Source organism: Arvicola amphibius, chromosome 10 (assembly GCF_903992535.2).
Source record: "Arvicola amphibius chromosome 10, mArvAmp1.2, whole genome shotgun sequence".
NCBI lineage: Eukaryota > Metazoa > Chordata > Mammalia > Rodentia > Cricetidae > Arvicola > Arvicola amphibius.
This window is the reverse complement of record NC_052056.1, coordinates 46,896,832-46,911,345: the sequence shown is the minus strand read 5'-3', so window position 1 is coordinate 46,911,345 and position 14,514 is coordinate 46,896,832. Positions and strand designations below refer to the sequence as shown.

Sequence of the window (14,514 nt, the reverse complement as noted above, 5' to 3'; positions counted from 1 at the left end):
TTTCTATACTGTTTCAATGCAGCTGGGCTCCGCTCAGACTACTCTTCAACCATAGGATCTGGTAAATTCATGAATTTCTTCTTTACCCCTCTCTAGTGTGTATATATACTGGCTACACTTTGCTTTTTCTAATGATATGATCTGTTAATGCTCTTTTGTTGCAAGTGACAGAGATTTGACTGACATTAGCACAAAAGAAACTTGATCGGCTGATGTATTACATAGTTGAGACAAAGGTGGAATATGCTGACTTCAGGCATGGTTGGACCTCAGCTCTAAAATGAGATGCTGCAGGACTCTCTATCTCTGCCTTCACGTGTCGAGGCTTTGCTCTCACGTGTAGCTTCCCTTCTCGTAGCAAGTCAAAGCTTAGGGTTGATCATTTGTCTCAGTTGTGGTGGGGGACTCCTGCAACAGACTTCATGAAAGTTCCCATAGAACTTCTGAGCTGAATCCCATTATGTAGATTGGCAGATGTGCCCCTTCCTGAGCCAACTGGCCAATCTGGTTATATGCCCACTTAGGGAATCAGACGTGAATTTAACCCCAACTAACATATGGACTAAGTAGGGGCATTTTCTCAAAGTGATAGTCTCTGTCACTGAAAGAGAAGAGCATGGAGTCTCTAGACGGGCATGAAAAACAAATGTCCTCCATGTGGGAGTTTTGCTCGCTACCCTTTTGTAGAGATTTCTAGAGAGGTCATGCCTTGAAAGGAGAGAGAGAAGGGGGGCGAAGAGGGGACAAGACTAAGGACAACCTTTCTCCACAGACAAAGGTTGCTCGCACTACTTCTATGCAGATCATCTGACCCTCCGCTACCCTCTGGAAATTTCTGCAACCTCAGGACAGCTAATGTGTCACTTCAAGCTAGTGGCCATAGTGGGTTATCTGATTCGTCTCTCAATTGAGTCCGTCCAATTGGAAGCCGACAACTGCGTCACTGACTCCCTGACTGTTTACGACTCCCTCTTGCCAATCCGGAGTGCCACCCTGTACAGGTAAGATGCAGGCTCCCTAGTGGCCTGGTGAAAAAGGTTTTCATACTCTTTATTTACAAATCATTTGCTTAAAAATATTAAGTGTATTTATTATGTCGAAGACTGACCCTGATACTCCGGATACTTCAAGTGTCTGTCAGCTTTTGCATTTGTTGTTCATTTGTAGTACACAAGACTCATAGACTCCACATAGGAAAGACTTTGGGCAAGATATGTAAAAATGCATCAGATATTTTGTGTAATTTGGCTTTCACTTCAAATACAGTAAAGTTTATTGTATCACTGGAGCATGAAAATAAATACCCTAAGATGATTAGATCACTTAAACAATTAAAAATTTCTTTAATTACAAAGATGTTCATTATAAAGAAAAATGAGGCCAGAAAAATAATAACAATTACATTACAATTTTATCCTCCAGCAAATTTCTGTTACATTTTCATATAAATCTATCCATTCATATATATCTACTAAATATACAAATACTTACCTGTTTCTTAATTTAATAGTAAATTTCTATCATGGACACTAAATAATCAATAAGTTAATGATGGCAATTAAGATTTCTTTAGGTACTGTATTAAAAGGGCATGTGAACTACTTTATTTTTAACATTTACATGTATCATAGTGTTTTATATGTGTGCATATGCATTTATATTTTGGTGAGGAATGTACATATTAGAAGCCCAAACACAATATATGATATGCAATGAAAAGTAAGTTCACTCCTGTCTCCCTTCAGTGATTGTTAGCTTCTACTCATCCTTCTAGACGCATGGAACTGTTATCTCCTTTTGATCCTTACTGCAGAGCAATGGGCAACATCAGCGCAAGTGTTTACCATTTCATGGAAAGAACCCTGGAACTTACATAAATTTAATAGTTTGACTGTCTATCATCTTTCATCCAGCTGATCCAGGGAACCACGCCATTGTACCCACCATCTTCCCGTCCTGTTTGCTCTCCAGAAGAGCCCAAAGATGGCCATCTGAGAAAATCCCTCAGTAGTCATTACTAGAGGAATCCTGCATCTCTCCCAGCTCCATTCCGTCTGCAGTAGTCAATCTGTGACTACTTGCTGACGAAGCTCTAACTAGCAGAGACCAACTCGGAAGAACTGAGTGATGGCTCTGGAAATGTGAGAGATGATGGTATAATATGGAGACCAATTGACGAAGCAAGCAATCATTCATGTGTTGTTATCTGGTTGCAGACTCTGTGAACCTACAAGAACACTAATGTCGTTTGTTTCTACAAATAATCTCATGTTGGTGACACTGAAGTCTCCTTATGTGCGGAGGCTGTCAGGGATCCGGGCATATTTTGAAGTCATTCCAGAACAAAGTAAGTCTTCTCCAATTTAAACATGTCACTTGCAATACTTGTGAAGATACTGTAATCTTTCTATCCTTAGGTATGCTGTCATATTAGTTGTGCCAGGCAAAGAAGTTGTGCTGGACCTTAACCCTGACTCAGAAGAGAGGTTCATAGTAAATTCAGTAAAGAACTGTTAGCATATACATGTTGATTAGGTAACTCAGAAGGGCAAAGGAGAATTGAAAGCGTGTTTGGAAGAGCAAAGAGAAGATTGGAATTAATGTGATTGAGACATGGAGGAAGGGGTCTGTGGCTGAAGCTCTGGCCTCTTAGCAGATCCACCACTTACCTACTTCTGGTGTGTCTCTGAATCCAGAACCATGGTTTAAAGAAGGTAGTCACGTCCTACAGGTCTGTGCAAAAATGAAGCTTGGAAAACAAGTCTAGAATGTGAGGAAAAATGAGTTAGCTGTATAAACTGTTGACATGATCACCCTGTGATATGGTTAAAGCTTGGAAGTTGGTTTTTATTAAAAGATAGGGAGATAGAGATAGCTAGCTAGCTAGCTAAACAGTCAGAAGCATCTGTAAGAGTCCGTAACAGAGAGGGGAAGTAGTAGATGGAACCTGACCAGCAGACTGGACCTGGCCTTGAGAGAAACAGGATCAGAGTAGAGAGAGAGAGAGAGAGAGAGAGAGAGAGAGAGAGAGAGAGAGAGAGAGAGAGAGAGAGAGAGGGAGTGAATGGAAAGGGTAGGGGAGACAGAGAGAGAGACAGAGACACACAGAGAGAGACAGAGAGAGAAAGTGTAAAAGGCAGACACAGAGAGAAACAGTAATGTTATAAGGGGAATGAGTGGCCAAGGGAAGGGAAGCCAGTGAGTAGGGAGGAGTTTAGGGTAGGGGAGGAGGTTAGAAGAGCTAGGATGCTAGCATCTCTTTGAAATGTGTCATGGGTACTTACATACTGAGGGAGCCTGCAGGCTAGCAGCAGCCTAGGTATGCTAATTGCACACAGATAGCAATTTGTCCCTCTGCTAATGATAAGAGACATAACTTCTTTTTATAGAGGGGGAAGAGTTCCTGAGGAATGCTGGCTTTTATCTAACCTCCAGAAATCCCCCTCTAGTCCAGGCCAAGCCCATTTCTGGATATCTGGACTACCTTGGGAATTTTGGGAACTGGTGTTTCCTTGGGACCTGACATTAGCTAGGTATCTATGGGCTGTTCTTTCTTTGAAGAGATGCTGATTCAAAACTATGACAGTTCATTAGTTGAGTAAATGTGCGCATGTAGAGAAAGCGTGCAGCCACGTCTCATCTCCTCACGCTGGGTCCTTGTATGTGGATACCTTCTTTCAGAGTGTGAAAACACGATATTGGTGAAGGAGATCAACAGCTTTGAAGGGAAAATTTCAAGTCCGTATTACCCAAGCTACTATCCTCCGAAGTGCACGTGTACCTGGAAATTTCAGGTAGCCTAGATCTTCTTAGTATCTCAGGGGGAAATTGTTCTATCTTAGCAAAATATATTTCAATCCCTTTGTTTCTGAAATTTTAAGAACAATACCATTTAATGTTAGGAGATATAAACCTTATTGAAATATATTATCTAGAAAATGAAAATTTCCATTTTCTACATCCTCTGCTGCCAGGATAGCTACTGCTCTCAACTGATTTGATCTTATTTCTCCAAGTTATTTTGTTTTTATTATCTTTTAAAATCTAAATATATTGTTGCAGAATCAACAAATTATTTTATTACAAATAGTGCTATTCATAATGGAGATTAATAAAATAATAAATTAGATTTGATTATTTATATTCAGTATATGAGTTTATGTGAAATTCATAATCTCCTTCTTCTGCTTGTCAAGGCGTTGTTTGCTATCTTAAATCTTGGTCTTAAAGCTGCTTTTCTTTTCCTACTATAATAGTATACAGAAGTGGAAAATGTCACTATCGCTCACTTAGTACATATGATAAACTCATTAGTGTGTGGCATCACACTAATTGGACTGAATGTAAATGACAAATATATATAATTTGAATTCATCAATATGTCATTGAATGATAGCTGTGGGCCTGAAACCATGTACTAAAATAAACAGAAAATCTGAAATAGAAAATAAGCGAAGAGTTCGTCTTTCATGGAATGTGCCTTCCAGTAGGGGGAGACAGGTGATATGCTAACAAGCAACATATACAATGAATCCCCCCTATTTGTGGGTTTCACATCTGTGGGTTCAGTTAAACGACTCCATCAAGTGTGCACCTATATTGAACATACATAGAGCATATTATTTCTCAAGCAATAGACTAGAACTGCATTTTACCAAAGGGAGCATTTGCAGAGATGCTGAGAGGAAAAAGAGGGACCTCCCCTATCGGTGCCTAGGATAAGAGTGTTGCAGTCACGGGAACAGTTGAGGTGAGGACCCTGAGGCAGGAGGAAAGTCGATATGTGTGATCATTTATACATAGTCACGCAAATTTAATATTTCAAATGATTTTTACTATTTTGACCAAATCTGATGTTTGCTTCAATGTCCTGGTGACAAGTATCCTTAAGTTATTTGTTGTCAATAGTGTGGTCATCTATAAACAAGAAGCTTGATCCTTGCTTGCCCTTTGCCAGATTTTCAGAATTTAGTGTCTCAGATGGTCAGAGGATTGGGTAGCTAAGAGGGTAAGAGAGAATAGATGAAGAACTAAGGAAAGAGGAGAGGGGAAAATACCATGTTTTCCTTCTCCAGTCCCTCCAAAACACAGACGCTTCTTTTTGAATTCATTCAACAACCAGAATAAGGAATGCACCTTCCCCTGTAATTCTGCCAAATGCTTAAAATTCCTGTGATATAGAACAAATTTTCATTCTGATATAATACAGAGCCTTAAAATGAAAATCCATAAACACTTGTGATTTGTAGTAAGAGTAGAAATAAGAATATTGGCTTACTTTCTATTTTGCTAGAGGTTTATGGTTGAGGGCTGCAGAAAAGAAATCTTTATAAGGGAAAGGTCATATCATACCAGGGAGTGAGGAATAGAGGAAGGGACATAGAAGGGACATGAGACAAGGCCCAGCAGCCTTCAGTGCAGTTACAGTGAGCCATGGAAATCCCCTCTCCATATCACAGAGGAAGTTGGTGGGGTGGCTTGGAAGGGAGTCACTTGTTCTCTGCCTCTATGAAGGAAATATGCAGGCATCTTTGCCACAACAATTTCTAATACTCAGTTGAGTCTATTCTACTTGAGTCCCTCATGATATATTGTGGAGAAAGTGGCAAGTAAAAGATTTGGTTAACTCTCTGGTCTGAATTTCCTAACCTCTAGAAAGTTAGTCATTTTCTGTCAGCTACGGTTTTTATTCTTCTGTAAAATGGGGATCATATTACTGGCCCAACAGGTTAATTATCATGTTAAAATGAGCAGTAAAATGTCCGATTCAGTCTCTCTCAAAAGTGGGTAATAATGAATGACTGCCTATATTTATGTTAGAAAGAAGCAACTGTATACATGTATGTACTTACAACTCACACATAAGTGCATAACCAAATACAGTATCTGTCAGAACAGTATGCCAATGGATAAAATCAGTCTAAAGAAGAACATAATAGGAATGAATGGTAAAACATTTCCTACAATTTTTAAAAGCAATTTCATCATTTGTCAGTCTCATACACAAGCCCTTTATCTCCATCACTTCCATTCTTCCCTCTCTACTTCAGTTCCTCCTCTGTGTTCCCCTGTCCCTAGCCAGATTCATGATCTTTTCTTATGTTATTATTATTTTATGTCTATTTAATTACCGAGTTCATGTAGTGTTTCACGTGTGTACGTATGAGGCTAATCCAGAATAAATTGTTTTGAACTGGACAGTCTCTGCAGAAGCTCCTCCACGGAAGAAACCATTCTTCTCTCTCAGGAGCCACTGACCACTTGTATGTCTTCACGTATGGGCAGGACCATGTGGAATTTTCATTGTCTACAATAGTCTGTCAGCCAGTGTTGTAATTATGCTGGTCTTGTTCAGGCAACCATATGTTGATATTTTGTGGGCGCATAGTGTAATCATAGGAGACACTGTCTAGCAGCAAACACACTTATCATCTTTTCCCTACTTTTCAGCAGTTTTTCCTGAGCCTTTGGTATAGGGGTTGAGTTGCAGACCTATCAGCTGTAGTTGGGCATGTCACAGTCTGTATTTTGATCGCTCGTGTCTATGTAATAGTATCCATCTTTACAAAAAGACGCTGATTTGATGAGGAGCGAGAGCTACACACATCTGTAGGATAAGTAATTAGAACACAGCTAGAAATTATATTGGCGTAGGAAAATGATGGCAGTAGCCTTTCCTCCAGGGACGATGACCTCACCAATCATGAATGGTTGTGTAGGTTTACAGTATCAGGTGTAATTTCCCTGCCATCCACCAGGCCTTCAGGCAAATTAGATAGCTGTTGGTTACCTCAAAGATAAAAGCGCCACTATTGCACCAAGAAAAGTAAATTGCTCAGCAAGTCATTTTTGTGGCTTATAGACTTCATACCTGGGTAGATCTACTGATTACTTTTCTCCTTTGGCAACATTCCTAGAACTTTCCAATGCTATGAGCAACGGTTCTCAGGGAGGAGCTTTCCAATTCAGTTCCAGCCCTATTCCTCCAAGCCTGTGTCTAATGAATGAGTCTTCAGCAATAATAGGGTCTTACCTTCAAGTTCTGGAAGGGAATCAAGGGCAATTGAAATAGCCCATCTTGTTTCCTTTGACCAACAACGACAAAGGAAAAATTTCCATGACTGGTATTGGAATTTTTGTTACGCAATGCTTGACTCTTGGGTGGAACACTGTCACCCATGTGCTGTAACCCCATTAAAATACATACATAAACACAAACACACATACATACATGTACACATATGTGTATGTGAACATATCTGTATTTTTAAGTAAACATAAAATAATGCTTCTCTTTGACATTATTGAATATCCTATCTCCCCTTCTTTCCTCTCCCCCTGCATTATCCATTCTTCCACCCCTATTTTTCCCAAGTCCACTTTATAGCACCTGCTTCCTACAATTCCCCTCTCCAGGTTCCTTCTCCTCCTCCCACCATGGTACATCTCACCAAGTGCTACATACCACAAAGAGCAGAACATCTTTAAGGCAGCAAGTCAAAAGAATGAGTATGGGGCAAGCAAGGACATTTTAACTTGAAACGAGTTCTACGGAGGCATTTTCTGACTTGCTTTTTGCTTTTCACAGACTCCCCTAGCAACTCTTGGCATAGCCCTGAGATTCTACAACTACTCACTAACCAAGAAGAGTATGAAAGGCTGTGAGCATGGATGGTGGGAAATTAATGAACACATGTAAGTGATTTTCCTACGTGAGGGGTCACATGGAAAGTTCCTTGTCCCCTGGGAGTCTTCAGTTTACTGAGAGAAGGAAACTAAGAATAGAGCGGGTTAGAAACATATACATGAAAGTTGGCACCTGTGGTTATAGCAGAATTCAGATCCTCAGCCCCACACCTTCTCTATGCTGCTGGGCTCTTCCTGGGGGTATTCTGTGTCTTACAAAGGCACTGTTGAATCCTGGAGCCACTGGGAAGAATAATAAGGGGCCTCTCATTCTGAAGTACAAGAATAAGAGACTACTAGCCAGCTTTGGACATGGCTAACCTAACGCTAGGAAATGGTTGACCAGAATCTCAAACATATAGGTGCCTGGGATTCCTGAATCCAACACATAGGTCTCATCATCCTATATCTTAACTTGTTCCTTAGATATTATTGTTGTTGGTTCATGCCTAAAACTATAAAACTGCATTCAAAAATACAGTTGTGATCTCTTTTGGCAGAATAGCTTCTCAATTCATACTCTAAGAAGTATCTTGTGAGTTAAAGTCTTTTCCAGTCAATTCTTCTCTCTTTGTTGTTTTCTGAATAAAACTTTCCTTTTCCACAAGCCTTTCTCCTTCTTCATTTCTTTTTATTTAAATTTTTTTCTTTTGAGTCTATGTGTGTGTGTGTGTGTGCGGAGTGCAAGCCTATGTGTATGCATGTTGTACATGCATATGAGAGAGAGTGTATGTGTGTGTGTGTGTATACCCATGCTGACATCCTGGAGGTTGATATCAGGTATCATCCTCTATCACTCTCAGCTGTATCTTTTGGAGACCACATCTCACTGAACTGGAGGGTTTGTTTTTTTTTTTTTTTTTGTTGTTGGCTAGCTAGCCAGCAAGCCTCAGTGAGTTTCCTGCGCTCACACCCCCATTGCTGAATTACAGGTATTCATCACAGCTGGCTTTTTATGTGGGTGTTGGTTTTCAAACTCAGGTGTTCATCCTTGCACAGGAAGCACTTACCACTGAGCCATCCGGCCAGCCTTCTAAGAGGTTTTTCTGAACAAGACATCTTTTGATTAGAAAGGCAATCTGTAAAGTAGCCATGCTCCTGTTTTCACTGGAAGAGATCTAACTGAACCCCATTATTAAGATGTGACCTTTATTCATTTTTGAAATATAGCTTGAAATAAGTTTATGTTATTTTTTTCTGTTTTTATTTTGTTTTTTGAGACAGGGGCTTTTTACATAGCTTTGACTGTCCTAGGACTCGCTACGTAGACCAGGCTGTCTACATATCCCAGAGAGATATGTCTGCCTCTCTGGTGTTGGGATTAAAGACATGCATCACCATGCCCAGCTTCAAGCATCTCTTATATGGGATCAAATTCAAAACTTGCCTGTCTTCTAGTAGTTTATTGACTAGGAAAAATATTACCACTTTTTGATTACAGCTATATTTAAACTTGTTTTTGTTAGCATTCAATGTAAAAAGCTGAATGTCAAAAGTATGTGGTGCATGCCTTTAATTCCAACATGCCAGAGGCAAAGGCAGTTTCAGGATAGCCTGCTTTACATAACAAGTTCCAGGCTAGCTAGTGCTACACAGTGAGACTTCCTCATCTAAAAACATAAAATAAAATAAACCCAAAACAATGTATCCCTAAAGCTTTAAGAACACGGAACTTCATATATAAGGAAAGTGAAGACCCGAAGCACACGCTTCTGAGCTTTGAGTTTAGGAATGGACAAACTGTGCCTTGAAAAGGAGAGAAAGACCCAGCAGCCAGCTTAAAGAAAGCTAAGAAAATGAAGAAAAAGCAATCAAACAGGTGAAGGAAACAGTTCAGAACATGAAAATTGAAAGAGAATCAATAAAGAAAATATAAACCATGGGAATTCTGGAAATGGAAAATCTGGGTAAACGAACAGGAACCATAGATGTAAGCATAACCAACAGAATACAAGAGATGAAAGAGAGAATTTCAGGCATTGAAGACACGATAGAAAAAATAGATTCACTGGACAAAGAAAATGTCAAATCCAACAAATTCTTAACACAAAACATTCATGAAATCTGGGATGCCATGAAAAGACCAAATCTAAGAATAATAGGGCTAGAAGAAGGAGAATTCCAACTCAAAGAAAGAGAAAATATATTCAACAAAAATATAGAGGAAAACTTTCCTAACCTAAAGGACACACCTATGAAGGTACAAGAAGTTTACAGAACACCAGCTAGACAGGACCAAAGTTCATAGCAACATTATTTGTAATAGACAGAACCTGGAAACAACCTAGATGTCCATCAACCAAAGAATGGATAAAATGTGGTACATTTACACAGTAATGTTTACTCAGTGGTAAATAACATCTTAAAATCTGCAAGCAAATGGATGGAACTAGGAAAAAACATCCTGCGTGAGGTAACCCAGACCCACAAAGACAAATACAGTATGCCCTCACCCATGGGTAGATATTAGATGTAAAGAAAAGGATAACCAGGCTACAACTCACAACCCCTGAGAAGCTAGGTGTCAAGGAGGAGCCTAAGAGTGACAGGCATGCATGCCCTTGGGAAGGGAAAATAAATAAGATCTCTTGGGTAAACTGGGAAGGGAGGAGGGAAGGAAAAGTGAAAGGGAAGGAGGAGGAGGACATAAGGGAAAGGGTTGGTTGAGTTGGGGGAAGGGCAGAAAGGGAGAGTATGAAAAGAAATACATTGACAGAGGGAGCCATTGTGGGATTAGGAAGAAATCTGGTGCTAGGGAATCCACAAAAAAGACCCCAGCTAAGACTCCTAGCAATAGTGGAGAGGGTTCCTGAACTGGTCTTCCCCTGTAATCAGATTGGTGAATACCCTACTCCCATCATAGAATCTACATCCAGTAACTGATAGAAGCAGATGCAGTGGTCTACAGCTAAGCCCTGGGCCTAGTTCCTGGAGGCCGGTAGAAGAGAGATTATATGAACAAAAGGGTCAAGATCGTGATGGGGAAACCCACAGAGACGGTTGACCCAAGCCAGAGAGAGTTCACTGACTTTGGACTGATAGCTAGGGAACCTTCATAGGACCAAGTTAGACCCACTGAATGTGGGGGACAGTTGTGAAGCTTGGCAGTCCATGGGGCCGCTGGCAGTGGGACCAGGATTTATCCCTAGTGCATGAACTGGCTTTTTGGAGCCCATTCCCTATGGAGTGATACCTTGCTCAGCCTAGGGGGAGGGTCTTAATCTTGCCTCAACTTAATATGCCAGACTTTGTTGACTCTCCATGGGAGGCCTTATCTTTCTGAGGACTGGATGGGGTGGGGGAGATGGGTGGAGTGGGAGGAGGGGAGGGAGGGGAGGGAGGGGGAACTATGGTTGGTATGTAAAATGAAAAAAAAAACTTTTAAATAAGAAATTAAAAAAACAAAAAATAAACTAAAACTAAACAAAAAAAAAAAACAAAAAAGAAAGGAAGAAAAGGAGAGAAGACTTTTCCCTCAGAATGAACAAATATGATATAATCCAGGACATTTTGCTGCAAGTAGAAGAGTCTCTTTCCAACCAATACCAGGAAAACTTCCTGCCCCTAATATTTTCCCTGAAGCAGATCTGCTTCTTTCTGGTCCGCTAGGCCAGCTGAAGAATTATCAGACTCATCTGCTTCTGCTTGTCCCCTCGCTAGGCACATCCCCAGCGCTTTCCAGGGCAGTCCTGTCCATCTAGAGAAGAAAGCCTCTGCTTTGTTTCATCAAAACCAAACTGAGAAGTGGGACGAGGGAATGTGGGCTGCAATGCTGAAGCAGGAAAACAAACAAACAAACAAACAAACAAAACCCAATAACAACAAAAACCAGTGTTGATGGAAAGAAATTCAAGGTTCTCTCGGGAACGTCAGACAACATCAATGGGGTATTTGTATCCAGGGGAGCTGAATACAGTATTGGAATCCTAGAGCAGTGAAGAGCGACCTTTGTGCAACCCTAGCCAAGCAGGCCTTTGGTGTCTAAGAAAGTGCTAGAATCTAGCATCAGGCCAACTGGTGTACAGATTCTGAGTCAGCAGGAACATCTTTGCTGTCTGAACTTTAACAGATCCCTTCACTTCTTCATGATAACCATTCCTTGTCGTGTGACCGTACACAGAATATAAACTGACTCTTGCTGGGTTTCTTCCCTCTCCCACTTTTTACACTTTTAATCTATAACTCACTGCCATGCCCTGCAGTGCACTAATCTTCAAACTCCAGCCCAAGCATAGGTACAAAGGCTCCCTTCTCCTCAACTTCCTCCTTAGCGTGTATGCTAGTTAATTTCCTTGTTGCTATGACAAAATATGAGGCAAAGAGAAGGAAGGATTTAGTTTGGCTCGAAGTTTCAGGGGATTTTAGTTTGTTGTGGCGGAGGAGTCACCATGGTAGGAGTGGCTCTGTCTGGTGGCCAGAAACATGGGGCAGCTAGGCACATTGCAGAGACCAACCAGGAAGCAGAAGGTGAGACAGGGGCAGGGGTGGGGTGAGGTGGGGTGCGGCCAGGATAATGTACCCTTTAGGACTCCACCCCTAACTATCTACTTCCAGTTGGGACCTGTCCCCTAAGTGTTCACAGCCTCCTGTGACAGTGTTACCATCTTAGAATCAACTACTCAGCTGCATGATCCTGTAGGAGCACCTTCACACTCAAACCATACCAATACACCAAAAGGAGCTCACCTTTGCAAGAAAAGTCTAGCTGCAAAGAGAAGGCACAAAACACAAGCAGACAAGACAATGGCCATGTTTTCAGTGTACATGACCAGCTACGGTATGCTCCTAACAGCTTGACTTGGCCTTAGGTGCCTCTCAGACCCTGCAGTAGCCACTTCTTTCTGTGTCCTCATAGCAGGTTATATCCTCTCAACTTCCTGAGTTTTGGCCAACTGCCAAAGATTTCTGAATAATATAGGTGTCTTTTTTTGCCTTCAAATTTGTTGATAGTACTCCTGACAGCAATGGAACATTAGCAGTTCCCCAAAGCCTTGAGAGCCTAGAGTGTTTGGCATTCACAGGTACCAAGCAATCGCGGCCTCTATTCTTGTATCAGGTATTTCCCATAGAGTCTTGACACTTCCCATAGGTTTCCCACTGGAAAAGCCTCACCTACACCGGGCAGTAAACTAACTTATCTTGCTATAAAGTAATATTCTATGCTCTATTATTTACAATGCTCACATAGTGAGAATTATTAACTAGGTTGACATTTACTCAAGAGGACCCTGGGAACCCTGCTCACCTGAAAGGATGGGAAGTAGAGAAAAAGTCAAGGTAGGGAATACTGTGGGTAATTGTTCCTTTTTTGAAAAGCTGCCAAGGACAAGCCCCGCAGTGCGAATCAGATTTCAATTAAGATTGAATTAATGTTGTTGTCTTTTGTCTCAACTGTGGGTGGGAGTATTTGCATATTTTCAGCCTGAGCTCACAGATTCTGCTCCACTCTACAGAAGAGCTTATGGATAAAAGCAGGTCATTCTTGTTACATGTATTTTTGACTGTAAAAGTACGAAAACTCGGAGAATTTGAGCCATTGTCTTGTTAATCTGCAGTGTTAATAAAGAAAGCGGCAGGTCAACAGTGCTATGTTCTGTTTAGCGAGGGAGAACTCTTACCACACCACAGTCCCACAACACAAAGTAGCTGTCATTCTTAGCTCTGCCGGAAGCCTCTCTGTTCACGGAGCCTGAATGACCAAAGCTTCAGTTATGTTCACTGGCAAAGGAACAGCGTCTCGGGGACCTCACCCCACACGGACCCCCTGACTCTTGTCTTCTCAGGTACTGTGGCTCCTACATGGATCACGAGACCATTTTCCGGGTGCCCAGCTCCTTGGTCCATATCCAGCTCCAATGCAGTTCCAGACTTTCAGATAAGCCTCTCTTGGTAGAATATGGCAGCTACAACATCAATCAACGTAAGTTTGGAATCAGTTTAGAAAATCTGAGGAATCCTTAATGATAAGGCAAGGCTAATCTTTCTTTACTTCAGGCCTTGAGAATTTAAGGAATTAATACTGACTCATTTTTGTTATTTGCTATTATTTATCTTCTAAAGTAGGCAAGTAATGTGAAACAAATTAATAAAAGATATAATAAAGTATGTATTAGTGATATATTTTAAATTATAGAAAAATAGCCTTTTGATATTACGTAGAGTTAAAATACATTTTTTTCATTTGACTTCTAAAATATAGGAAAAGCTTATATTTTGGTCTTTTTTATTTTCTGCCCTCACCTTCTTCTTTTCTTTCTTCCTTCCTCTCTCTTTCTTTCTTTCTTTCTTTCTTTCTTTCTTTCTTTCTTTCTTTCTTTCTTTCTTTCTTATTTTTTTTGCCTTTTGAGACAAATTCTAACTGTAATTTTGGTTAGCCTATGTAGACCAGGCTGGTGTCGAACTTGTGGCAATCCTCTTGCCTCAGCCTCCACAGGACTCATTGTGAGGTTTTCTGTGCTAGCCACAAATCCATGTGATCATAGTGTCTATACAAACATACGGGGGCTCTGTGAGCGGCATTCTGTGTTCTCCTTGGCTGACAGTGACTGTGGAGAGATGGTTAGTTAAGATGACTCAACGGTCAGCTTTCAGAAAGTTGAAATTTGTATAAGAAACCACAGAACATAGCCAGGAAGTGGCAACATTTGGGGGAAGTGGTTGAAGCTATGGAGTATAGATAATGACCTGGAGATATTTTAGACTCTTTTGAAAGGAGACAAATAAAAATGACGCAGTGGAGATGCCACGAGGGTATGACAAGAGAAGAATCTTCTTTCTAACATGTTCCACTCTGCCAAATCCAAACACACCACTTCTGGATTCAGTACT

At 40.8% G+C, this 14,514-nt stretch overlaps 1 protein-coding gene across 2 annotated transcripts in view; it reads left to right on the top strand.

Annotated features, from left to right (window-relative positions):
* Positions 1-14,514, top strand: part of Tmprss7 (transmembrane serine protease 7) — a 36,537-nt gene that overhangs the window by 9,485 nt on the left and 12,538 nt on the right. The window contains exons 6-11 of one of the 2 annotated variants that reach the window (XM_038346458.1): positions 23-61; positions 773-1,001; positions 2,217-2,347; positions 3,682-3,794; positions 7,589-7,695; positions 13,470-13,606. In XM_038346458.1, the coding sequence (XP_038202386.1) occupies positions 23-61; positions 773-1,001; positions 2,217-2,347; positions 3,682-3,794; positions 7,589-7,695; positions 13,470-13,606 (756 nt within the window). The remainder of the gene's footprint in view (positions 1-22; positions 62-772; positions 1,002-2,216; positions 2,348-3,681; positions 3,795-7,588; positions 7,696-13,469; positions 13,607-14,514) is intronic. The other variant, XM_038346459.1, reaches the window with a different exon arrangement.